This window comes from Hakea prostrata, chromosome 7 (genome assembly GCF_041222555.1).
Source record: "Hakea prostrata isolate BN-2017 chromosome 7, UWA_Hpros_2, whole genome shotgun sequence".
Lineage (NCBI taxonomy): Eukaryota > Viridiplantae > Streptophyta > Magnoliopsida > Proteales > Proteaceae > Hakea > Hakea prostrata.
Genome location: NC_142606.1, coordinates 69,396,674 through 69,423,070, shown reverse-complemented (window position 1 = coordinate 69,423,070; position 26,397 = coordinate 69,396,674). Strand labels below are relative to the sequence as shown.

The window sequence follows — 26,397 nt, the reverse complement described above, 5'->3', positions numbered from 1 at the left end:
TTTTGAATCATCTATTATAGTAACTAATGTAGCCAGATCTATTGCACTAGAGGTAGATCTCCGACCTCCTCCGAGTGAGTATCCCTACGAAGTGTTCATCTGCCCAAGGAGTCACAGAACCTAAACAAGGAGAGATACAAGGAGATAAAGGGAGGAGAGAGCAAAAGAGTGATCAAAGTAGCTGGGTATGGGTTTAACTCTACGATCGGGTATGTGTGACGGGTTTAAATTTAGAATCCTCATACTTACCCATTCCATTTTAATCCCAGCTGTTAAATTTAATAAAATCCGTCAGCACCACATGCTGCACTGCTATGTACTGCAGACAATCTGCACAGTAGATGATGTTTTCCCCCTTTTATGCTATGTCCAAAGCAATGGGGGAATTTCTATCTCTTTTCCCCTTTCATTTCTTCTTCCATATTTACACTTTGATCATCTACTTGGTCATTGGTGGCATTTTTGTATGTTGTTCTTTCTGTTAATTTATCTAGAGATTGGATATTCTGCTAGATAGACAACTTCTTATGTAGATCTGTCTTCCATTACATAATCATGAACCATGAGGATATTGCTTGGAGCAGAGCTATTTGACGTACCTAATGACATGAACCTAATGGGTGGTTTCCGATGGGGGGGGGGGGGCAGTGGGTGGTGGGGTTTCCGGTTAGGTGAAGAAAGTCCCTTCACCCACCTACATGAAGGGTTGGGATAGGTAAGGGTATTTTAGTAAATTTGCATCTATTAAACACTTTAGGAGTATTTTGGTCTTGGGGGTTATTTTGGTCATTATATGGTTCAAGGGGTAATTTCGTCATATTAAGTCCAAATTTTGAATTTTATAAGGAGTCCCTCATTCCAATCGTTTATTTGTGACCTGAACGTCATTTTGAGCATTTAAGTGACTCAATATGAATTACAGATCAATATAAGTGACTCAAATGCAATAACTATATTTTAATAGACTACAATAGCTCACATAGAACACAGTCTAGCTATCATGGTTAATATTAGGGTTTGGAGTTCAAGCACATCGTTAACTTATCAAACCTGAGCATCTAGTTTGGAATATTGCCCATTGATCTACTACTATTGGCCAGTAATTGTATAAACACTATGAATTATGAGTAAAGAACCCTGTGGATGTGCTTCTCACACAATGGTGGCAACCTCATAGGTAGAGGTAATAAGTCCAAGGAGGTCTTAGATTTGAACCTTCGTCCCCCACTCCTCTTCCCATTCCCTGTGTCTGTGGGCCTCAACCCTTGTGACTAGTCTAAAATAGGGTGGAGGGATGGGAGGATGGGCGGATGGGCAGTTGGGTGGAGAGGATTTACACTAATCTACGACAAGGCCCAATGTAGTACCAGATGTAACTTATTGAAACATAATTTGGGGGTGTAACTGAAACGCCTCAACAGTTAATACAATTGCTCATATAACAGACAAACCAAGTATTATTAGTAACTCTGGGTTGTAATTGCAGAAACACCTATATCTTAGAGAAACATTAATTCTCCACCCGCATGCAGGCTCTAGGATCACTGTCTCTTGCTTGTATTAGCTCATTGTTTTGACTTAAAAGGCTTATAGTCATGGAGAGTTTCTATCATCCCTTGAATGGATCCAATAGCTACAGCAATCGCGACCATCAAGCAGACGTAGCACAATATCTGGAGGGCCACCCACTTTGATGTAAATCTCTTGATCTTCTTCTGCGAAATGTACATTTCTATGGGAAAGTACACCGTAAGTGGCCAGTATCCTATGGCTCCAAGGAATGCAAGTACATCGTTAAAGAAAGGCAATGCCATTGCCAACACAGAGACTAAAACCACATAACCAGTTCTCCATACCATCCGGAGCATATTGAAACTGTAGCAGGACTGTTTGCCGAAAACCCTTAGTGGGTACTCGCTAGTTATGAACTTCGATTGAGGCCACCTTCTGGCAGCCCATGATTCAACTATGGCATACAGTGGTTGAATAAATACCTGCAACACAGCGATGAAGGATTTAGCAGAAGTGTCTCCTTCAGATGTGTTCACATTAAAAGAATTTCACCTCTAGTGATTATTAGATGATAATAGTTGAAGCACCTGAAATGCACCCATTAGATGCACCACAATACATATGTTGCCCACGTCGATCAACCAGGAAGGCTCATAGAACCCAAAGCTTGTTAACAAGTTGCCAGGAGCTTCACTGCCAAGTGCTGCATAGCCAACACAGCCGCAGAGCGCATAAAAAAGGGTTGTTACTGAAACACCTATAAAAGCAGCCTTCTTCATAATCTTGTTTTCTGCAGGAGGTCTTAGAGTATCCTAAGAGATAGCACAAGGCATTGAACACTAAAAGATTAGCGACTTGATTAAATGTTAGAATATTTTTTGAACCTCAGAATCTTGTTCAAGGTTTTGCCTTACTTCGATCTCAATCAAAATTGATGAAAATGAGAAAGCAAATGCAATGTTTCCAAGCCCTCTGAACATCCTCCACACCCTCTGGTTTTCAGTCAAATTCATCATAACTAGTGCTCCCTTCAATGAGGTCTTCCCAACATTTCCTGTTCAAATTACAAGTGAAGCTTTTATTACTCATCTTTTATATATATATATATATATATATATATTTATTTATCAGGTCGGGTCATTCTGCCTAAGTCCTCTACTTTCATTGTAAATCTCACAAATCGGGTCATTCCAATTGTCCACTAAAATATGTCGGTGTGCTTCCCCTCTTCGAAGTTGATGCAAGATAGAATTCGAGTCACAACATAACAAATCATTTTCTACACAATTCTCAAATATATGACAAAATATTTACGAAAAGATACGTGAAAACCTAATCAACAAAATAACCAAAATACCCTTCCAAAAAAAGAGCAGAGAAGCTACTATAAAACCGTTAAACAGTGTCATTTAGAAGAGTTGAAAATTCTGAACCCCACCCAGCACCCAACTAGTGATAATGGTTGCTGCTTTTTAGGGATCCAGGCAATCTTATGCCCAAAATGAGCCCCAAAACAATCTTGGCTGGTGAAATTCGTTGGTCCATTGTTATTATGAAGTAGCTTAAAATCTTCAAAAATATAGTATTGAGGAAAGTGTGAGGGCTCACCTGAGATGATTCTTGCTATGCTGACAAAAACTCCAATGGTTGCATAGATAATGGACATTATTGCTGCAATAAATGAGAGAATGGAGAGCTTGTGGAAGCTTGGAATCTGAGAGAGCATGACCTGACAGATAGCAAATAAGCCTATGAATAAACTGGTGGATACCATGCATGGATCATCATGACCTCTATTGTGGAAGCATCTTGCCTTGATAACAGCCCTAGTAAACAAAAAACAATGAAATCAAGTTCTGCATTATACATTTCAAAGTAGAAGGAAAAAATTAATTTGGTGGTTCAAAGAAGCTTGCCCCATGCTTACGGATGCTGTTACAGCGTAGCCAATGACCACTCCAGACATGTAGATGTATTGGGTGAACCCACAAATCTTGCCCTTCTTTTTACCTGATTATTAAGCATTGTCAGCAAATTAAATGCTAAAATAGGTTTCATGGAATGGAGAAAAATGCACCACCATTGACACCCCAAAAGAAAAAAAAGAAAGAACCACTCTCTGCAGAATTGAACATTGCAAAGAGTGTAGAAGAGACTATACTTAAGCTGGATCGGACAGCCGCCATGTATGTGTAGTTCCTCGTCCCTGTGACTGGATCTGGAAATCTGTAGCAATCGGCCAAGAGAAAGGAAGTGTATAGTGTGAGGGTTGAAAACATGAAGAGAGCTGCAGGCCCAGCAATCCATCCAAGTTGAGCTAACGCCCAGGCGAGTGAGAGAATCCCAGAGCCTATGACACTTGTAATTATATGTGCACTAGCCGTCCACATTGTTCCTGTTGATCAAAGGAAAATTTGAAGAACAAGTATTTGATGAAAACAGCACCAATTTCTTTTTCTCTGAACAAGTTAGTTTGCAGTTCCTTTTCCTTTTCCTGTTAAATGATTTGGGTTTTTCTTTTTTCTTATGCTGAAGGATGATTCATAAAAAAATAAAAAAGAAAGAGATAAAATCACAAGGGGCAAGGCTGCAGGACGCCTAAAACTCAAAACACAATAAGCAAAGCTAGCCCCTCCTACCTTGGACAACATGCCCAATAGAAAGACCAGGCTATTTATTATGTAATGTTAGAACAAACACAAGAAATCATAAACAAAAATAGAAAAAAATCAAAGGAACACACAAATTTAAAATGGTTCACACAACAACAGTGCTAACTCCATGGGCAAAAACAAGAACTTTCACTATACAATAGAGATCTCTCAATCAGTCGCCAGAACAGCATTACAAAAACTCTCACCTAAAACCCTAAGGCAAAAATCTCAAATCTCACATTGACTCTATAATAGAACATAGGGTACATATTCATAGAGTTTAATGGGTAAATGGGTAGACCCAAGCCTCTTGCTTCGGTCATGTATATCCAAATCAGGTAATTCAAGTTGCACACCAAACTATGTTGGTGCAGACAAGGTGTGATTTTTCGCCAAATATCGCCGGTTCGCTACGCAGCGAACCTGCCGAAATGGCGAAATCTCACCTATATTTCGGTGATAAATAGCAAGATGTCGCTCCCCTAGTCTCTGGTCTTGTGGCGTCATTCTATATGTTCTTCTTGTAGGCTTCCTTCCCTTCCAAGACGACAACATCGTCTCCATGTACAAGAAGATCTACAGAGGAGACTTCAAGTGTTCACCCTGGTTCTCTCTTGAAGCATGCCGCCTCATCACGAAGCTGCTTGATCCGTCAAACACTCGAAGAACCGTCTCCAAGCTTATGGAGACTCCCTGGTTCAAGAAATCATTGCCGAAGATGGTATTAACGAAGGAAGAGATGCAATTCAAGAGTTTCAAGGGTGAGGAGGACTGGTTTGATGAATATAGTTTGCAGATTGTTGATAGTAATTGGAACTGTTGTTTCTATTTCTATCTTAATGTCATCTTATATAGGTGTTGTTCTTTTGATCGGTTTTGGTTGAAACCTACACAATAATGGCGTCAAAATAAAATTGGATGAAGTTTTTGTCCAAAACTGTTGTGTATCAGTAGATTCTATGATACTGATATGCATCTATCGAATGGTCATTGTACTTTCTATTTACTCCCGGCATTGGTCATTAGGATAGGGGCACTAGTCGGCGAGGTTCGATCTATCTTCGTTGTTCGAAGAGAAGAAAAGGGAGGAGATGGAGGAGCTGAGATTTGCGACAACAAAGCCAGCGAGCAGCGTGATATCGAAGCTAGAGGAAGTGGGGAAGGCGATGAACTTCAATGTGAAGAAGAGCATGGACAAGAGCGGGGTAGGAGTTGCACATAATCGGAAAATCGAAATTCGTCGATATGCTTTACCTTGGGTGTAGATCAATCATTAATGTTGATTATTGGAATTTAGGTCATATATAACAAATCTTCCCCTTGACTTGAATTCATTCAACTGACGACCACATCGCTGAATAATCTTTATCTTCTACGCTAGCCCCTTCATAGGCTAAGCTCTAATGCAACCAATACTAATCAAGTCCAAGCAATGTTCAAACTTGGCAGTACATAAAAGCTTTGTCAACATATCTACTAGGTTATCTTCAGTACCAATTTTCAACACCGAGCTATTGTCTTCACCGACTATCTCTCTAATATAATGGTATGGAACATCACTGTGCTTAGTCCTTTCACGATACGTCTAATCACTAATCAAGTGAATAGCACTCTTACTATCACAATGGACAATATTCACCTCCTCGTCCATACTAAGGTCTCCATTCAATCATCTAAGCTAGATAACTTATTTCACTGTTTTAGTCACCGTCTTATACTATGCTTATGCAATAGATAATGCAACTATAGCCTATAAAGTAGCCTTCCAACTAATTGCACAACCTCCAAAAGTAAACACATATCTTATGAGTGATTTTTTTTTCTTTTTATCAAAATCACCTACATAATCTATATATATAGCTTGTTAGTCTAATACTAGTCCTCCCAAACTCCAAAAAATTAATACTTTTCCTCTTAAGATACCTAAGTATCCATCTCACTGCTTCTTAGTGAGTTTTACCTACATATGATAAGTATTTGCTCACCGTGCTTAGTACTTGTGAAATGTCAGTCGAGTACACACTATATCATACATAATGGAACCAAATGCACTAGTATATGGGACACATTACATGTAATTCAACTCTTCATTTGTCTGACTTGATAGAGCAACTGCAAGCCTAAAGTGAGATGCAATTCTCCTGCTAACAAGCTTTGTGTCTTTCACGCCAAATCACTTTAATACCTTCTCTATGTGTTTCTATTGAGATAGCCATAACTTCCCTGCCTTTGTATCCCTCTTGGTCTCCATACCAAGAATCTTTTTTGCTTCCTCCAAATTTTCATCTCATCTTAAATTAGTACTTAAGTGTTGCTTTAACCTGATAATTTCATTTATACCTTTACTAGCATTCAACCTACTCAACATATTATAACAAATATATGAATGTACCATCAAAGAGTCTTTTAATGTATATACATTAATAGTTATATTTCCACCTATTGTAGCCAAATGTAGCTATAATAGAATCAAACCTCTCAAATCATTGTCTAGGAGACTACCTCCAACCATATAGATCGAGACTTCTTCAACAAGCAAATGTGGTCCTCTTTTTTTTCTTTTTTCTTTTTTTCTTTTTTTTTTTATAATAAAACCCTCAAGTTGATGCATATAAATCTATTTTTCTAGTTCACCATGCAAGAAGATAGCTTTCACATTGAGTTGATCCAATACAAATTATGCATAAGCAAGCAAAACACAAATGGAACTATATTTAACAACAAATGACCATACTTCATTTAAATCAACTCCTTGTACTTATTTCTAGCCTTTTGCATCCAAGTGTACCTCATGTCTAGCATCTTCAAAACCTGTGGTGGATTATTTCTTTGCAATCTCATTTGCATCCAACAATTTTCTTCCCTCTTAATAGCTTGAGATGCTCCCGTGTATGACTTTTATGAAGAGACAATATCTCCTCATTTTGACCAACAACGACTAGGAAGAATCAACTAAAGAAATAACTTTTGAATATATAATATGCTCGTTGTATTCAATTGTATCAATAACAGACAATGCATTAGTGACAATCTCAAAATGTTGATTCTTTTGTGTTGGCCTAATTTTCCTCTTTGGCCTATTCTAGCAATGATGTACTATTCTTCCCAAAAGCACCTTCTTAAGTAAAAGTGGGATCTAGACTGAAGTTGTTTTTGTTTCCTTTGAAGACAAGTGAAAAACTTCATACTCGACCTTCTCCTTAAAATCATTCTGCATTACATTATTTTGAACATGGGACACCTTTCTAGGGTGCAACATAGCAAATTCATCAAAAATAACATTCATCCTAATGATCAATTTATCATTCTTTGGATCAGAGCACCATAACTTGAATCCTTTTACTTCGTTTTACTCTAGATCCATATTGAACAAATACACCTCTTAGCTCTACATTCCAACTTTCATCATTCACATATGCATAAGTTAGACATAAAAAATCTTTAAATTAGAGTAATGAGCAAATTTATCTGACCAAACCTCCTTTGGAGTTTTGCACTCAATAGCAGTACAAGGAGACAAGGTCACCTACGATATTATTGTATTTATTGCTTTTGCCTGGAACTCCTTGTCCATCTTGTATTTTCAACAACACCTTGCCTTCTCTATTAAGCACCTTGGAATGCTAAGGTTTGGGTTGGAGATTCTCAAGCCTAGTAGGATTGGGTAGGGTTTTGGGTTATGTTTAAGTCTCTATGGATGAGATAGATTTTATGCTAGTCCAACCCAACCTTACCATGCATTGACACCCTATTTCCAACTAATCCACCATGAGATCATCGATATAAAAGTGAATGTTGCTAAGAATAACAAAATAATTTCAAAATGTTCTAAGTGCCCAATAAAATAGTTTGAGTTTCGTTGATTCATATACTGTGATTTGTTAGCTGAGTTTAAATCTAGAAGATGTGCTTGTATTGTGTGCGTGTATCTATGCACCCTATGCTTAAAACCGAATGGCGGTCAACATGACAGACCACTACTGTATCTGTGCTGTGGTCCGACCAGGTTAAGTGGTCCACGAAAAAAGATATTTTGGGTGTGACCAAGTTAAATGGTCCATGACAAAGGCATCTTTTAATTTCTCCGTGGGGGGGCTTTTGGTTGACAAAACAGTTCTGCTCTTGGTCCGACCGGGTTGAGTGGTCCATGAGAAAGGTGTCACTGTAATTTCCTTGTCAGGGCTTGCCGTTTTCTGGCCCTTGTTTGGTTGTTGGCAAGCTTTATCCCATAACAGTTCTTTGTATCAGAGTATTGACCGCTCGATCAGATAACAGCTCTCAGTATGAATTTCATCCGTTGGATTTGTGCTTTTAAACCCTCCTACGTTGGAGAAGGTTCAAGTTCCATTCTACCAGAGAAAAACGGGTTCACATCCTCCACAATTCTCACCCTCTACAATTTGTTGTAATTCCTATTTAGGATTGTGACATGTGGCAGTTAGTTATCTAAGGGTAAGGATTAGAATCCACTTAGGAACTAAATCTAATAAATTCCTATATTTTCTCCCAATTCCGTTTTCTTCTTGTCTTGAGGCTTAATTTTAAGGTTTTGTTAGATCCAGATCCCAATTGGGTTCTAATTCTAAACATTCGATAATTAACTATCACGTGTCACAATCCTAGATAGGAATTATAGGAAATTATAGGGGTTGGGAATTGTAGAGATTGTGAACCTGAGAGAAATCATTCAAACCATCACCAGACTAAACCATGCAGAGAAAACAATCCCAAGAACATTACCATCTCTCTACAAGCTTACCCAATCACTCTCTTTGAACTCGGAAATCTCCTTTTCCGTTCAATTCTTGAGTTTTATGATGTTATACTTAGGAATGTATACACAATAAATTTGCATCGGATAGTGGTAATACAATATCCGCATCATATTATATTCGGATAAATACAAATAATATCCTATCAATTTTTGGACGAATTCAGTCGGATTTAGATGATATTTAGAAAATCATCTTTTTTTAAATAGATTCCTCTAAATCTGTATGGATATAGATTGACTATAAATTTTGACCACTTGGTGTCACATTTACCATTTTATTTGTGAGGATTATGTTCAAAATTTAAGAATTTAGCAATTGTTTCCCTACCTATTTAAGATAATTATTCACATATCTCAAGAAAACAAAAATTAAAAAATAAATTCCAAACAACAATTAGTCGAAAAGTGATATTGCCATATATGCATCCTATTAGTAATTATTAGGGGTGTCAAAACCTAACCCGAACCATTAAAACCGGACCGACCCAGCCCGCTATAGCTTGAAACAACCCAAACCAAAGCTTAATAGGTTGTATTTGGGCTGAACAACCTCAACCCACAATGGTTTGGGCTGGGCCTGGCCAGCCCGTGTGTGGCCCGCTAGCCCGAACCATTTGGCCCAAAACCAACCCCAACCCGGACCAGCCTGTTAAACCCGTTATAAATAAATAAAATAAATTAAATTTAAATGTAAAACACAAGAAAACCCCCAAGTATCCATTTGTTTTCCTTAATTGGTTTGATTTAGAATATGCAAACAACAAGCTTGTCAAAGCCTTTGCCATTTGGAAGATGGGATTAGTAAATATTTAGCAAGTGTATTATCATTTGAAAATATTTTAATGCTTTATTTTGATCCATACAATTGTCAAGAAGGGGAGAAAAAATAAGCAGAGACAACCCACTAAAATTCATTAATATGCCAGTTTTCTTTTGTATATTAGTTCTATAAGTTTTATTTATTTGTAGAAAAAAAATTTGATTTTAAACACCCAAAACAAAAGACTTGGAGATAACTTAATGCTTATATATGTTCACGTACTCTTGATAAATTTCACATAACAACAAGGTAATCAAAACATACCGCTAGTAAACCCGAACACCAATCGTTAGTAAACCCAATTCTAAATCGTTAGATCAAACCGTTAGTCAGCCCGAACCCAAACCGCACCGGCCCGAAACCGTTATTTTCTTAATGGGCCGTGTTTGGGCTGAGTGTTTTTCAACCCGAAACCGGCCGAACCCAAACCATTGACATCCCTAGTAATTATTCAAATACATATGCAAATTCGAAAATGAACTCCAGCCATCCACTAACGGCCCTAGGTTCTACTGCATCAAACCAGAACTATATCGCAAAAAACTTGTGTCTCTCCCTTGAGCAAATTGATCATGAGACCGGTGCATGATGAAACATCTATTTGAAATGAAATTTCCCAGAGCCCCCAGAATGAATTATGACCTCAGGTGGTTCTATGATCAAGATTACACAGACAGACGGACGGACAGGCACACACAAAAGAGAGAGAACTTTGCAGCGGCAAACAGTTAGAAAAAAGAAAGGAAGTAAACCAGGAAGAGGAACAAGGAGACATACCTGTTCTTGTGAGCTTACCATCGTCGTCCATGTCAAGGTTCCATGCTTTGATTTGATGAACATCAGATTCCATCTCCATCTCCATTCTCCTCTTCTTCACTCTCTTGGCTCTTATTGCTTAAAGTTTACACCAGAGACCCAATGAAAACTGAAACTGCAAGAGCATGAATCTCCTCAGTTTTCCCTTCTCTCTCTCATGGGTCTATGTAAAGAAGATGCAGATTTGAAGAGCATTAAATTGATGCCTTTGATTTCTGGGTTAATGTAGGATAATTAATGTAGATTTATAATAGATGCAAATCCTAATAAAGGAATCCTTACATAGTTACATCAAAGTTTTGGTTGTCTGGTTACAAATGGCGGATTTCATGCAGAAACGTCATTCAAAGCATTCTTAATAACATGAAAGCCGTACGTGAAACGTTCTGGTTGTCTTGTGAAAGCTAAATCCTTCCTTCTCCCATATATTGCTGCTGTGGAAACTTTCAGCCGGAAATGGCTGGAATCCACTTTGAACAGTGGACCCCACTCTCCAGTGGCCTCTTCAAATTTTGCCCATCGTTGTGGGGATAGGTTCGTAGGAGACTGGATCATCATCCGTCAGGGGAGCACTCTGTGCTCACCGACGACTTTATCATCACAAATCATGTGGGACTCACAAGTAAACAAAGTTTTAAAATAATAAAATAAAAGGTAAATATCACTTACCTATCCTCTTTGTTGGACAAATAGCACTTACATCCCCTCTTAGTTGGATAATATCATTTACTTCCCCTCTTATCTAACAAATATATCAAACACCTCCCCTCTTTAACTTTATCAGTATATGTTAGGGGGAGAAAAAGGGGTTGAGTTAGCAAATATATCAAACACCTCCCCATCACTCAACCCGTGGGTGCTCCCCCGATGGGTAGATGATCCGTACTCAGTTGGTAGCCATCTGCACCCTGAGGTTGAGTAGGGTTGCTTAATTTTTGTGCATTTAAAAAAATAATAATAATAAAATTAAGGGTTAATTACAATTCCCCCGTATTATGATTTTATTATTAATTAAACCCAGTTTTTTTTTTTTTTTTTTGTGCCGGGCCGCGGGGCCGCCCCCCCGGCCCCCCCCCCCGGCCCCCCCCGGGGGGGGGGGGGGGGCCCGGCCCCGCGCCGCCGCCCGTTTTTACAAAATTGCTATTACCCCTGTCTTATAATGCTGTTAAGTTTGAATATGCATTGTTTACTTTTCCTTTCATTAAAATTTTAAAAAAAAAAAAAAATCAGAAGTTGATGCTACCTTCATTTATATTAAAAAAAATTAAAAAAATTAAATATCAGTTTTATCCTTTATTTCAAGTTTCATTCGTTCTGCGAAAAAATAATAAAATAAAACACCATTCATAATTTGTCCTGTGAAGTAGTTAATTAAAAAGAAGGAAACCATGGCTTCTGTCTAGAATCCAAATCAACAACCTTTAAATTTTCACATCCAAAAGTTCTTCAAACCCTCGACGAATCCTTCTTCTCCTAACCCTAGTAATCCAAACAAACAAGCTTATCTTCTTATCCTTTGCCTTCTTGGTCCTTTCTCCTAAGCACCTCAGAGTACCCCATTTCATCATCCTCATTTCCTCCCTTCTTTTAAACATGAGCGGCTCTCAGGTTTAATAACTAATAAGCATGGATCATCACTGAAGGATATGGTGCTAATCCCACTTGCAGTTGACTAGTAGTAATTAAAAAGCATGGATTTTTTAGAATAATGAGTTTAATACTCTAGTGGGTTTGAGCCGTAGAAAAGACTTAATAATTATGATGACTTCATGAGGGATGAACCATTAATGTTCTGCAGAACTCGGTAGCTTTCTCTTTAAAACTGGGCCAGGACTCCATATTAATGCAGTCATCAACTAATATTAATCAAGGGATCCTAACTCTATATTTAGGTTGAAGCATCGGATTTTCATGAACAGTTAATCAATTTTGTTGATCAGATGGGCTTGATTTGGTGAGATTAATCTGGGGTTTTAATTATTTGGCTTGTTTTGAAGTTTGAAATCTGGGGTTTTTGCACGTCTTTGTACTGAATCCATGGGCAATACCAACACAATGAAATATACTTCGCAAAGGTTTTCAGTTTTCACTTAAGATTCTTTGAAGATTATGACCCAATGGTTGCTATTAATAGATGTTGCTTTCGTCCAAAACTGCAAATTGCAAGGATAGGATAGAAAAGAACGCTTTTGGAGCAGTGAAATCTTGTGAACATATAGAAACAAACGAAAACCTACCATTCTTAGTCTATTTGTTATAACAGTCTCTTAGCCGCTACAGGCTGTTGTAGACGATTTGCAAATTCTCAAATTCAGAGAGAATAAGGAGTTAACGAAGTGAGTGAAGTTAATGATTAAGTGGAAGATACATTCGGTGATTTTCAGTTCTTGAGTTGAATTTGATCTTCTCTCCTCTTTAGTTTCTATTTTGAATTTTATTTAATCACTTTTTTTTTATTTGATTGTTTATTTTTAGATAAAAAAATGAATTTATGGTTAATCTTTTTCCTAGTTAAATTATGGGTAGTACTTTAACTTGACAAAAGGATAAATAAGTAAAGAAATAAGTCTAGGATTATTTTGGAATTTTGAGAAAATATAAAGATGTCAGTAAACTAACAGAGCTTAACGGTAGGGGGTATTAGTAATTGCAACAAGTTAAAGGTTGGATTATTAATTTTAAAAAATATAAAAAATAAAGTAGTATTAAAAATAAAATATAGGACACCAATAATTATCTTTAAAATTAAATAACAATTAGATACGTGAAAATAAGTTATCCACGGAAGATGAGCAACAAAAGCTAAAAGATAAGTTGGTGTGGCTGTATGGCAACATTCCTCTATTTTTGGGGGTGGGGATGGGGTGGGGTGGGGGTGAGGTAAACTGAAATGGTTCAAAACATGTAATATGGTTTATTTCTCAGCTTCCCCCCCTTTTTCGAAACAAATTGGTACTTTGGTATTTTGATTATACTTTGAGAAACACAAAAACAAAACGTTTCTCTTGAAAAGGTAGAAAGGCATTCTTGTGTTTTTGACATAAAAACATTGTCAAAAACATAAACTCCTATTTGAAATCCTAAAAGTTCAAAGTTTTTTCCTTATTTTATTCATTTTTTTTTATAGAAACTTTTTATTTTTTTGGAATAATTGTACATGATTTAGCACCCAAAAATAGTTAAAATATGATTTCGAAACTCGAAAATCTCCATATCACAAACAGTATAAATCAACTCATGAATCAAATTAATTTCAGTAAACACAGTCGAGACCATGGTAAAAAAATTCGAGGGAAACTTAAGTTTTGACCGGATGAAAATGGGAAACTTAGGTGGAAACTTGGAAAATTTTTAACCTGAGGACTTTTTCGTACAAGTTTCGACAAATTTTAAAGAGTATTTTGGGGTGGGATTCTGTATTTAAACTAATTAGAGTATAAAAATCACATTGGTTATATTTTGCTAAAAAAATCAATGCAAATATGTCATTCAATGTACATAACATTAATATAGAGTTGTCTGAAAAATACATTATAAACTTAACTACTTAAGCACATAACATTCAATATATAATTTCTAACTTCAAAATAGTTGACAATAAAAGGAAAATACAACTTATAAGAGGAGTGCCAATAGTGGATTCATCCTGTGAGCTGAGTAGTACTATGCTTATAACATCCTCTCCTCCAATCAACAAACATAGACATCCCATGACATTTTATACCTATGGTTGTCAAGGTAATCGACAACTGTAACTTTATGAGTCTAGTCATCAACATGCTTAAGATAACCAGCCTGAGGGAATACGCACTTTGGATAGGGAAGTCATGATGGATGGGGTATTTGTCGTAGTATTTGGGGAAACATGAAATAAACAAAAAAATTGAAAATTTTGGAAAGCTACAAAATTTACAGGAAAAAGTCCCAAGTTTCCACTTAAATTTCTCAAGTCTCCATGAAATTTCTCAAGTTCCCACAAAATTTTGAAATTTTTTTCTCATGAACCAGTTGGTCCAACTGGTTTGAACCAAGTTTCGACAGGTTTCAAGGTTTTGACAAGTTTTGACGAAATTTTGACAGTTTCGATCGAAACTTAGGACTTTTTTTCGGTCTTCTTGAGTTTCGTTTTGCATTTTCCAAAATGCAATATTTCGGTCGAAATTTCACACATTTCGACCGAATTTTGTACCATGGTCGAGACATGAACATTCTTCACTGTGAAAGTCATTGTCCCCCAAAATCTTGTACACCATCGATTGCCGGTGTCTCGTATTCTTGAATTTTTTTGACATCTCAATCTGCAACAAACTCTAAAACAACAAATTTCTCGAAAGATGAGCTCAAAAGAAACTCAGCGAGTAGTTCACAAATAAATAACCAATATCACAATCTAAATCAATATATCATATAATGCAGCATAACATGAAGTGAAATGCAACAATGCAACTACACTTTAACGGTTACTAGTTTCTATATGGTAGACACGCATTAAGATAAAACACCAGCCACCTATAGGTAGGTCTTGTCACTTTGATCTCTCACAAGTTAGTTACTAGTCTTGAGATCCTAGGTAAGTGGGAAACAGACTGCAAGAATTCATTAGAGTGGGAAATAGAGGATTTCAAGGAATCAACATAGGAGAGGAGAGATCATGGATCATCAATGGCTTCTGTGAAATCTTGGTAGCGTGTCTTACAAGCATCCTCAATGTAGGGTTGGTAGAGTGGTAAGATCCATACTTCTCAGTGGAGAAAGGTCATGGGTTCGACCCTTGCGGAAGACAAAGCTTCCTCTGGGGATGTAATCGAGATGCGCAAAAGCTGGCCCAGATGAACCTCAAACACAAAAAAAAAACATCCTCAATATCAAATTCTTTCAAACAGCCAAAGTGACGGAGGGTGTGAAGGAGGGTTTACCAGAGGCGAAGGCTTTCCGTACAAAGTGCACTAAATCCTCGGCATTGCAGATCACGGAGGAGAGAAGATTTTTGACACTTGCATCATCGCTTTCTCTTGTTGTTGCCTCTATGGGAGAAACCATGCATTACCATGGCATCTATCTTGCTTGTAGATTGACGCAGGAAATTTAGCACCTAGCGAGCAAGAGAGAGAGCTGAAGATGTTTGAGTGTTTGGAGCTCAGAAAGACAAAGATCACTAGAGGCATTTGAAAGGGAAGTCCTCTAATGGGCTTGGGTTGGGGCTCTCCTCCTCAGGCACAATTTTGTTTAATCTGTTTCTGAAGCAACAAACATGTCTGAGGTGTCTTGTAAAAACTGTTTTTTGAGTGAGATTTGTAATCAGTTTGTTTTTCAAGCATAAGAACGAACCAATTTAAGTGGTTTCTTGTTTTCAAGGAACATAAAGAGAAAGGAAAAAAACATTTTCTAAGAGCATTATCAAACATGTCTTTACTGTACCATGTACTACCGTCCTTCGCATAGGGAGGAGGTTCATGTAAAAAACTCTCAAGTAAATGTTTATGCGAGTTTTTTGAATCAACTACTCTATTTTGTATACATGCCTACTCCATTATAAAAATATGAGACCCCATTTTATGTTTAAAAAACATTCTAACTCCCATTCGGTTAGAACTGTTAGTTTTGAAATCAGAAAGACCAATGTACCCTTTATGTAACTCTAAAGGTTAAAGATTAAATGGACTAGTCTTCCACTGTCATCCCTATCTCACCCATCAAGGTGGTTATAGGGGTGTAAATGGATAACCGAAATTCGCTTCCGAATTTGCATCCACATCCGTTTAGGGGTATCCGAATCCGTCCGATTACTAGTAAGATACGGATATGGTATGCCCCTTTCTTACAGGTTATTATCCGTCCGAGAAAATTATCCAATTAAGTTAGTTATTTGAATTTGTTTTCTTATTTTTATAGACCTTTTACTTGAGATATGTAACTATTTTTTTAGATTCTCAACTAAAATAAATACCAAAGTTACTAAACTCTTAAATTTCAAACCTAGCCCTCACAAATAAAATGGTAAAGATGTTAACAAGATAGTCAAAAACTTGTATTCAATCTGTATTCATACCCATTTAGAAAAATCTATTTAATAAAATAATTATCCGATTATCATCCGAATCCGACTGAATCTGTCCAAAAACCAATAGGATAATATTCGAATCCGTCTGAATATAATAGGATGCGGATATGGTATTACTACTATCCGATCCGAATCCGATCCATTTACACCCCTACCGTGTCGTTATCGTCTCTCTAGAAAATGGAGGGAGGGGGGGAGCTTGGAGAAAGCTTTATCTTCTTCTACAATTGTAATTGTTGTATTATTTTTAATATAATAAAATAATATATGTTTCATTTTATTGGATTTATAAGTGCACGAAACTTTCCTTAATTTATTTTAGGAAAGTGTTTTTTATATAGTCCCACATTGAAAATCGAGGTGTCGGAATCCAAGTTAATTAATAGGTACCACCTATTAACTTTAATTTATAATAATGAGACACACCAATGCGTGTGTAGTATATGAGCGAGGACGGTGTACCGTCCAAGCGCGCTTGCGCGCGACATGGGTTGTTTAGGGTGCACGCACTTAGCACCACTTAGCACTTAGCACTTAGCACGCTTCGAGAGAGATCAGATCTGAACCGTGTACTTTGATCAACGGCAGATCTAGCCATCTAGGGCGATGGAAGTAGATCCATAAATATCTTTTTGATGATTCAATATGGACCGTTAGATCGTGCGGCCAAACGATCCGACGGCTCATATTTGAATGTCAGCATTCGTATCCCTACAGAGAGGTGCACCCAAACAAATAGAGTCATGAACTGTTCAGAAGAGGCACCTCAATGCCTATAAATGCCTTTTAGCTTCACAACAGCAGAAGATACGAAAATTTCTCTGTTCTTGAGTTTTGTCTGTGCTTTGCAAAACTTGTGAAATTCAACTCAAAGTTGGGCTTCTTTGTATCCTAGGAGACAGTTCACAGTACCTCATAACACCTTGATATGAGGGCGAATTACATCTTAAGGAAAGCGACGTTGTAACGCGCCTAAAAGTTCCTACTTCCATATTGTGATCTCTTGTTCCTTTCTTTTACAGTAATCATGTATGTAAGAAGAAACATTTCTAAAATGAGGTTTTAAGAATAAATTTGTCATTCACCATTATAAAATAAGAGGTACCAACACACCTTCATTCTTGATTCGGTAGCTAAAATTAGAGACACTGTCATTTAGAAGGCTTGAATCCAATCGATCAGCCAAGAAAAAACACTTGTTGACGAAAATATACTTGGTTGTTGCAGTAGGCGTAAAAGTTTTAAAAGCTAAGGGAGAGAGTCAAAGACCTGGAGGATAATACTCTACCCTCTTCGTTCCTCAACCCTCAATGTAGAGATTTGCAGTTATTTCCTTATTTGAAAAGCTCTGTTCTGCTCCATATAACCTTGACATAGACTACCAGTTTGGAAGACATACCATTTCTCAGCATCATCACTCAACTTATGCTTATTTCGGGAACTTTGCTGCTTAGTCAAAGAAGGTCACCTTGAGGTTCCTCAGGGGTCACTTGAGCTTCAGTCGACCCTCGCAGGGGCGGAACCAGAATTCAACATTGGGGGGCTGAAGAATGAAAGTCCATATCACATTCTTGTGGAAAAATACTAATGTATTTTCACCACACATATTGTGTGGCTCTTATAAGACCCACTAGTGTCCCACCTCCGAATTACTTTGTCGGGCCACACACATTTGAAAAAACTAGGTAAATTATTAATAATGATACTTGTTTTCCAACAAAATATAGGTAAATTGAAGCAGCAATAAAAAAAAATGACACATGACTTTAAACCAAAAAAGTTATATGCAAATCAAAATTTTCTTTGATAGGAGATGCAAACCCTTTTTTTTTCTTTCTTTTTTTTTTTTTTTTTTTTTTTTTTTTTTTAGGACCAGCCTTATAGAAAAGAAAGAGAATAAATAGGAAGAAAATATGAGACATGAGAGAATAAATAGGGATTGAGGAGTTAGTTTTTAATTAGGAATTACCTTTATGCCTATTATTTTACCTTTAAAAGTTGTTCTCAATATTGAGGGGGGGCAAATAGTGATATTTCACATGTGGGAAGAGAAAATTGAAAAAACTAAAGAAATTAATCAAAATTTTCAAAAAATTGGGAGGGGGGGATGGCCCCCTCTAGCCCCAATGTAGGTCCACCTCTAGGCACTCATTGGCTTGTTTCATCAATGTTCTCGTCAAACATATAAGTTCTCTTCTCTTTGGCAAAACAACCAACGGTACCGAAACAATATTCCCGGCAAAGATCCCAATTATTGCCCTTGAACAAGATGAAAACCATAGATTTTGATCAATTTAAATTGAGGGTAATTTTGGAATTAAAACAATGAAATTGTTGTTTAATAGAATTTGTAATGGATTGGACTAATGTATTCAATGTAAAGCCAACTTTGGGGTGCATGTGCTTATGAAACATAAAATTGAGTGTCAGTGTTTTAAGAGTTCTATTTTGGGGTGTCGTTGCAATTTGCTCAAATTTAAACCATCAAAACTTGCCACACCATCAAATTTAAGTTGATCTTATTCGCTTTTTGTTTGTTATCCTGTTATATTCACTGTGCTGTAACGCCATCAAAACGGACAGGGTTCTTGACATTGTTTGGTTACAAATTACGAAATTTATATCTTGGAATGTTAGAGGGTTAAATGGAAATTTCACCTTGCAATGCATTGCTAAAAGTCTTAAGAAACATAAACCTAATTTGGTTTTTTTTTCTGTGAGACAAAATGTTTTTCTTACCCCTCACTCTAGCAATAAAATCATCAAGATCATTATTGAATAGGTTCCAATGTTTTTGGTAAAACCAAACAGTAAAGCCATCAAAGCTTGAAGCTTTATGTGGTCCTAGTGAGAAAATCATTTTTTTTTAGTTCCTCCATGGATGGGGGAACAGGGATCCCTGCCAACAGTTCACTTGTGGGTAAACATAGGAACAAACATTCAATAAAAGAGGAATCTAATGGATCAAAGGAGGAAAATAAATTTTGCATGAATTTAGAGAAAGCAAAAGCAATTTCAGAGGGGGAAGAGATAGACTTACCATTATATTCCAAAGACTCAATTTTTCTCGTGGATGTGAATTTTAGGGGATAAATGATAGAATCTTGTATTTCTATCCTCATCCGCAATATATTAGCTTGAGGATTTTTAAAGCCAAAACTATTTTTCAGCCAACAAGGCCCATGATAGGATTTGCTTCTTGGAAGCAATGAGATCCCAATTTGAATTAGGCAAGCTTTCAAAATACTCAATTTCAATGGATGTATTATGGAATAAATTATCAATGTTGCCAAAAGTTTATCTATTCCAATGTTGAAACTTGCAATCAAACCTAAACTTTGCAGGATGGAGTGTGGGTTTATTTTGGGGTGGACAATTACAATATATCAACACGGGAATCTTAGAGAACGGTGACATCATCAAAGCTGCTATCATTGGACTTTGTACAGGAATAAATCAAACCCACTCTTCTCTAGTCAAGTTAACAAACATCTTGTGCAACTTGCAAGAAATCATGGATCTTTTTTGACACTCGAAGTACAATCAGTGGCTGATTGCTCATGTCCCTATTTTGGCACATCTAATTTCTTGTATAAACCATATGAACATTAGTGTTTTTTTAACCCCAACTTGCAATTGTGGTTCACTTCCTTAGCATATAGATCCTCAATGACTCTAAAAAATGTTTGAACTATAGTAGACCTAACTAAATTATGTAACCTAGCAACATAGCTTTTATTTCTCTAAACTTAAATAAAAATAAAAAGAAAAAGAAAGAAAAGAAAAGAATAAAAAGAAAAAGAAAGAAAAGAAGAAGAAAAAGAAGAAGAAGACATGCCACACCCACTTGGCAGCACTGTACCATATAATACCACATGAAAGTCATGGACTGAGACCTGAAAACAGAGAACAGAGAACAGAGAACAGAGCACAGAGCAGAGGGGTTCTGCCTTCTCCTCTGCCTTCTCAGGTTTCAGTTTCAAACTTTAAACCTCCCACATAACACCAGAAGCGCTCTCATCATCTAACTGGAACACCCCAAAATTAACCTTATCGAAAGAGTCAAAAATGTAAGTGGGCAGAGGAAGGCTTGAGAGAGGTGAAAATGCTATTGCAGAACAAGTTAAAACAGAAAAGTAGTAAAGAGCAAATCGTACCATCAGATTCTTCTCAGGGTCTCAGACATCAACACTACAAGGATTAAGGTCTCCCCCTCTTGAGTGAGTGACCCTCCGTAAGGTGAAAATGCAACTGCAAAACAAGTTAAAAGAGAAAAGTAGTAAACAGCAAATCGTACTATCAGATTCTTCTCAGGGTCTCAGACTTTTAAGTCTTCAGAGTTGACTCCCAACACTACAACGATTAAGGTCTCCCCTCTTGAGTGACTGACCCTCAGTAACTCTCTCTCTCTCTCGTTTATTAAATTCCGTGAAGATGCAGAGATTTCAGATCAGAAGAGCATATGAGAAACAAAAGGAAGAAGGTGCAGTGATAATAGAGAACAGACTCAAAGAGAGAGGTGGCAGTATCATCATCAGAGCCATTGGTTTATCCATGTACAGATGATCCTGCAACAATTAGACTATATAAACAAGATCAATACAACCCACAAGATATCTCGTTCCTCCCCACCTCTCTCTCTCTCTCTCTCTCTCTCTCTCTCTCTCTCGTTGTCTCAGTGTCAGACTTGGGTTTCTGTTAACAGCAGCCAGCTTAATAAGGACCTTGTTTCTTCTAGTTGAGCTTTTTGGGTATACGTTTCTTTCTTGCTTCTCCACGATGAACACAAGAGATGGGTCTCCTTTTACGACATCTCAATGGCAAGAACTTGAACTTCAAGCTCTCATATTCAAGTATATAGCCTCTGGAGTTCCCATTCCACCTGATCTCATCTTCCCTATCAAAAGAAGCACGGACTCTCTTGTCTCTTCAAGGCTGTTCCCTCACCAACCCAGTAAGCAAAAAACCTTTTTTCTTCTGTAAGACTGTTTCTGTTAGTCACTCTTCACTGTTAAAAACTCTTTATTTGGCATAAGAATTGAAATGAGTTTTGGATACTCGTGATTGCAGTTGGATGGAATTGTTTTCAGGTGAGTTATGGCAGGAAAATAGACACGGAACCAGGGAGATGCAGGAGAACAGATGGGAAGAAATGGAGGTGCTCCAAGGAAGCATATCCAGACTCAAAGTACTGCGAGAAACACATCAGCAGAGGAAGAAACCGTTCAAGAAAGCCTGTGGAAGTTACAGCATCAAACCCTTCCACACCCATGTCATCAATCTCTAGAAATCAGTTCAACACCACCATGATCCCTTACTCCCTTTCATCTGTTTCATCTCCAGTTGCAGCTGAAAATCATAACCACCACCATCCTTACGCTTCACTGTATCCCTTCCATTATCATCACTCTTCTTCTAGACATCCAGGCATGTATTTCTCTCCCCAAAACAATTCTTCACATTTACTTTTAGACACAGGATCCTACTCTCACGCGGATAAAGGTTACAGGTTTGTATTCCAACATTTTTATTCGACTCTTCTTTCTCTTTCTTTTCTCATTTTCATAACCAAAGAGGTTTCTTTGTATGAAGAAGCAGGTATTCTGATGGAGTTGGGGGAGTTGTGGATGAGATTGCCTTTTCTAAAGTCTCAGAGGCTGTTAGAAATGTCCCTCATTTGCACTTTGATAATCCATGGCGCTTCACGCCGCTGAGAATGAGTTCCTCCTCTCCAACTCAATCAACACTGAAGAGTTGCTCAGCTTTGCAAAGCGAGTACACTCAAATGCAGTTGCAGAACTTAACTGATATCTCTGAACGTCAACAAGAGCACCAGCGTCAAGGGCAACAACACTTTGCTTTTGGTGCCGAGTTCAAATCTGAAAGACCCAACAAAGTAGAAAGGGAAGAAGGATCCCAGCAGCAGCAGCTGCTCCAATTCTTTGATGAATGGCCTCCGAAGAACAGGGATTACTCCACAACCCAGCTCTCAATTTCAATTGCCATGCCATCTCCTGACCTTCCAGTGTAACACCCGAATAAAAAAAGGTGTTTTTCCTTCTTCTTTCTCCAACATCTCCTTGTAGACAGATATCTTATGGTTATGCTGTATTTTGTTTGAATTCTCCATCATCTCTGACCTTCCAAACGTGCCATTTTTTTCCCTTTTTTTTTTGCAGATGCTTGAAGTTGAACAGGTGAACAGACAGAGATGATACCAAGAAAACCGCTCAGTTCTGTTGCAGGAGTCAGGAAGATGGCCTTCTTTTACAACTGTTTTGTCATTTGTGTGTGTGTGTTCAACTATTGATTCCCAGTTTTTTCATTAGTAAATCAGAATCTTTTGGTTTTGGAGATTCCAAATGGACGTGTGTTAATATCTTAAAAATTGAAGTTTCTCATTATTTATGTGATGAGGCTATCTGGAGCCGCCATGACTCGGACCAAGTAGGCCAATGGTGGATGGTAGTCAAGAGTTCATGAACTCTGCACCATCTTCGTCTCCATCCCTGCTTCTGAACACAAGTTGGAGGGAGTGGGAACTTGTGCGCCACTGAAACCTTCCTGACGTTTCTGCTACGTTATCCATTCAATAAAAGTGATACTCTGGAAGGATGAACAGATAGAGATACCTAAGAAGCTATCCACTTTCTTGGTAGATAAGTTGGTTTCCCCTGAACAATACTTTCCCTGTCTTACATGCTTCACCCAACCCACAGGTGAGTTCCATTCCCTATAGGGGACTCCCACTCCTCTACTCTCCACTGAAAACAAAACGGGCTTAATTGTGCAGAACAGCTTCATATAAATCGTTGTTTTCTGAGACAGAAGGTTAAGAGAGCTCAACTTGCTGCAACTACAAAATCATGAAAGCAAACATACAGTACTACCAAATCAATATAAGAATATAACTCTATCGTCAGTGTGTTCCAAAATCCCGGTGATGAACGAAGTCCCTCCAACTTGCTCTAGTTGGGATTAGGTTGGATAGATAACGATAACAAATTTTTCTTATGTGCTAAATGGATGTATGAGCATAACCTGGTACAATAAGGTCCTGGGAGGTGTGGAATGGAACTGGAAACCTTCAGCATTTCAAGCTTTATGGCCAGCCTCAGACTTGAGCCCATATCATCACATACTGCCTGCACTATTTTTTACCATTCACAAAGCAACTTGAGGCACATCTTCAAACTGGCTGTCCAAGTTTCTACCATTCACAAGGAGCTAAAGATGGAAAATTTGATAGATAGAATATGAATCGTAAACTTAACTGCGTGCATACACTTCAAACCATATACAAAGCTGGTAACAAGATTGCAGGTAACAGGACATCTTTGAAGCTGATACAACACTGAAGAATAAGATCTGCGACGAGAAGTCCGACGAATATGAAACAACTCGTTGTAACCAAGTTTACCGAGCACCTTGCCTCTGCTTTCGCTCCTTTGACTGCTGTAACGGCTGCTTGTGGTTCATGAACATCAACCATTGCTTCCACTTAGGCTTCTGTTCACTACTCGGATGCTTCCTTTGCCTCTCAATCCCTTCTTTCTTTATCCTTATCTGCATCGGGATTTTTTTCTAGAACTCTAAGGCATGTCCCTGGACAAGGTGGTGCTGGTGAAAGACCTGGTAAAATACCAAAGCAGTGGTGCATTAAGTGCATGAAGTCGGAACATAGGCAGATGTGCAAAACCTCAGAACATCCAGTATACAACAACAACAACAACAACAACAATAGCCTTGTCCCAACTAAATGGGGTATGCAATGCCCCATTTCGGAACATCCAGTATGATGATACAAAATTATATGCAATGGTTTGAGCTAGAAACAACTGCTCCTTCCTAGGCTTGTGTGTATGTGAGGGATCAAGCTCATCAGAGTGGACACACTACCCGCCTACAGACCACAAAGGAAACTTGCAATTACCCCTAGGATGTGTGCAGCCATCCCTGCTGTCGGGTACCCCATTGGACTTTCCACGCAGTGGAGATAAGTCCAACCTTTTTCCTCACAATCTTGTCAAGTTCAACATGCCTTTTCTGCAGGAAAACAGGTACAGGAGATCTTCACCTGCACATAAGTAGTAGTAGTAGTAGTAGCAGCTCAGTAGATACTTCACAGTTTCTTCTCTAATATGAGGAACAAACAAAGATCCCCAATTCACCCAAGTGGAAGCACATTCACCTTCCAACAGTGACGAAGGGAACTTCCATTGCCAAATTTCTTAATAGCAATATATGACAAACAATTTTTCTAACATTCAAATCCTTACCACCAAAGAGTTTAGGATAAGAGTCAATCCTTCAGTCCTGTGTATTCAGAGCTTGCTAACTCATCCTTTATATAGCATCCAACATTAGTGGAATATATGGTACACGTCATCTGATAAAGCAAAAGCCTCAACCAGGTCTATATTGTAGGTTGGGAATAAACTTGTCCAAGTAAAGACCGATCAAAGGTAATCAAATCCCAGGTAACCCAAGATGTCAACGTCCATGGCTGCAATCCTCCATGTGGAGGATAGCTATACTTCCAAAGAACTGCAGCAACAATTTCTTATCTAAACCACTGTACTAACCATGCATCCTCTGTCCAAACTTGGAAGCTAAAAGAATCCCATGCTTCCTGTGGTCCTTAGAAAGCCTTCAACTTTTGCTTGGGAGAATTTCTTTGACCTTCTAGTTTATTTTTTCTCCCTTCTACTCAGACCTGTTTTTATTTATTTGCAAATAATCACCAAACATTTAAGCTTGATTTAAGCCGTGAATGTTTAGCATCAAACACTATTGCAATTAGTCCGTGTACAACAATTAAGTAAGCTTTAGTAAGTTAAGTTTAGGGTTCAAACTTAGGAGGTCTAGACCAGCATAATCAATTTCAGACCTGGAAACCAAGACCTAGCCTACTGCACACTTTCCTAACCAAGTGGGAGATTCCTTAGTTTCTTTATCTGGCAATAGGATTCAATAGACACTTTTTTGTCAATCTACAATTGGACAACTCACACTAAAGACAGTACATATATCAACAAATTTCAGTATTACAATATGGCAGAAAAACCTATTCAGTAGGTATACAACAAGGTATTGAGATTTTACATCTCCCAACAATGGTCTAGGAAGATTCCAACTATGAACAACTAAACAACCAAAAGTTTTAAGATCTATTGCAGGATAGAAAAACAAGTCTTAAGTTGCTAGAAATCAACAGTCATCAGAAATAGCAACCAATTTCCTTGAATGAACTTTATGTTTCAATCAAGCGGGATATCTGATATGGTTGAATAACACCTCAGATCTCAACCAAATTTAATGGCTAGATATTGATAATCAATAAGTCTCGGACTTACTCACAGGTACAGACCAACCTAGCAAATGAACCAGCATCAAACTACCATCAAAGGAAGGCTTTGAAGAATGCACTTGCTGTCGATAGGAATTCTAGTTCACGGATGTATCTCCATTGCTTAGGTCTTGAAGGTGTCATCAAAAAACATTAACGATACTGAACCACAGGGTACTTGTCTCCAGCCAACAACCGATGAAGCAGCAATGTGCTGCAGCAGCACGGAACCTACAGTTGAATCTCATTTGTGAAGAAAAAGCAAAGAACAATAAACAGAAACATGGATATCAATTAGGAGTAAGGAACAACAGCCACTAATCTCACTCATATCGATGCTTCTTACCTTACACAGGAGTCTCTCCTAAACTTAAGGCAGTCACAGGCAAACACCAGAATCAAGCTTCATTC

At 37.8% G+C, this 26,397-nt stretch overlaps 2 protein-coding genes across 2 annotated transcripts; one reads left to right on the top strand and one right to left on the bottom strand.

The window, feature by feature from the left end:
• Positions 1 to 1,565: 1,565 nt before the first annotated feature.
• LOC149011874 (amino acid permease 8-like) lies at positions 1,566 to 20,797 on the bottom strand. Its single transcript, XM_089162782.1, has 9 exons — positions 20,630 to 20,797; positions 20,476 to 20,533; positions 10,538 to 10,654; positions 3,674 to 3,907; positions 3,429 to 3,522; positions 3,121 to 3,338; positions 2,427 to 2,566; positions 2,100 to 2,324; positions 1,566 to 1,994 (listed from the first exon to the last, which is right to left on the bottom strand). The coding sequence occupies exons 1-9, from the start codon at positions 20,795 to 20,797 to the stop codon at positions 1,566 to 1,568; spliced, it is 1,683 nt and encodes a 560-aa protein (XP_089018908.1).
• A 522-nt stretch (positions 20,798 to 21,319) lies between these two features.
• On the top strand, positions 21,320 to 23,094 carry LOC149011873 (growth-regulating factor 4-like). The gene is made up of 4 exons (XM_089164342.1): positions 21,320 to 21,591; positions 21,708 to 22,146; positions 22,236 to 22,685; positions 22,817 to 23,094. Exons 1-3 carry the CDS (start codon positions 21,417 to 21,419, stop codon positions 22,666 to 22,668), a joined length of 1,047 nt encoding a protein of 348 aa, XP_089020468.1. The 5' UTR covers positions 21,320 to 21,416; the 3' UTR covers positions 22,669 to 22,685; positions 22,817 to 23,094.
• Positions 23,095 to 26,397: the final 3,303 nt, after the last annotated feature.

Bases quoted from the DNA above. Each gene is read 5' to 3' on its own strand.
- LOC149011874 (XM_089162782.1), bottom strand. From the start codon at position 20,797: ATGGTACGATTTGCTCTTTACTACTTTTCTGTTTTAACTTGTTCTGCA. The intron at 2,325-2,426 runs GTAAGGCAAAAC...GCTATCTCTTAG, and splicing joins CAATTTTGATTGAGATCGAA to GATACTCTAAGACCTCCTGC. The intron at 1,995-2,099 runs GTGCTTCAACTA...GCTGTGTTGCAG, and splicing joins ATCTAATGGGTGCATTTCAG to GTATTTATTCAACCACTGTA.
- LOC149011873 (XM_089164342.1), top strand. From the start codon at position 21,417: ATGAACACAAGAGATGGGTCTCCTTTTACGACATCTCAATGGCAAGAA. The intron at 21,592-21,707 runs GTAAGCAAAAAA...TCGTGATTGCAG, and splicing joins GCTGTTCCCTCACCAACCCA to TTGGATGGAATTGTTTTCAG. The intron at 22,147-22,235 runs GTTTGTATTCCA...ATGAAGAAGCAG, and splicing joins CACGCGGATAAAGGTTACAG to GTATTCTGATGGAGTTGGGG.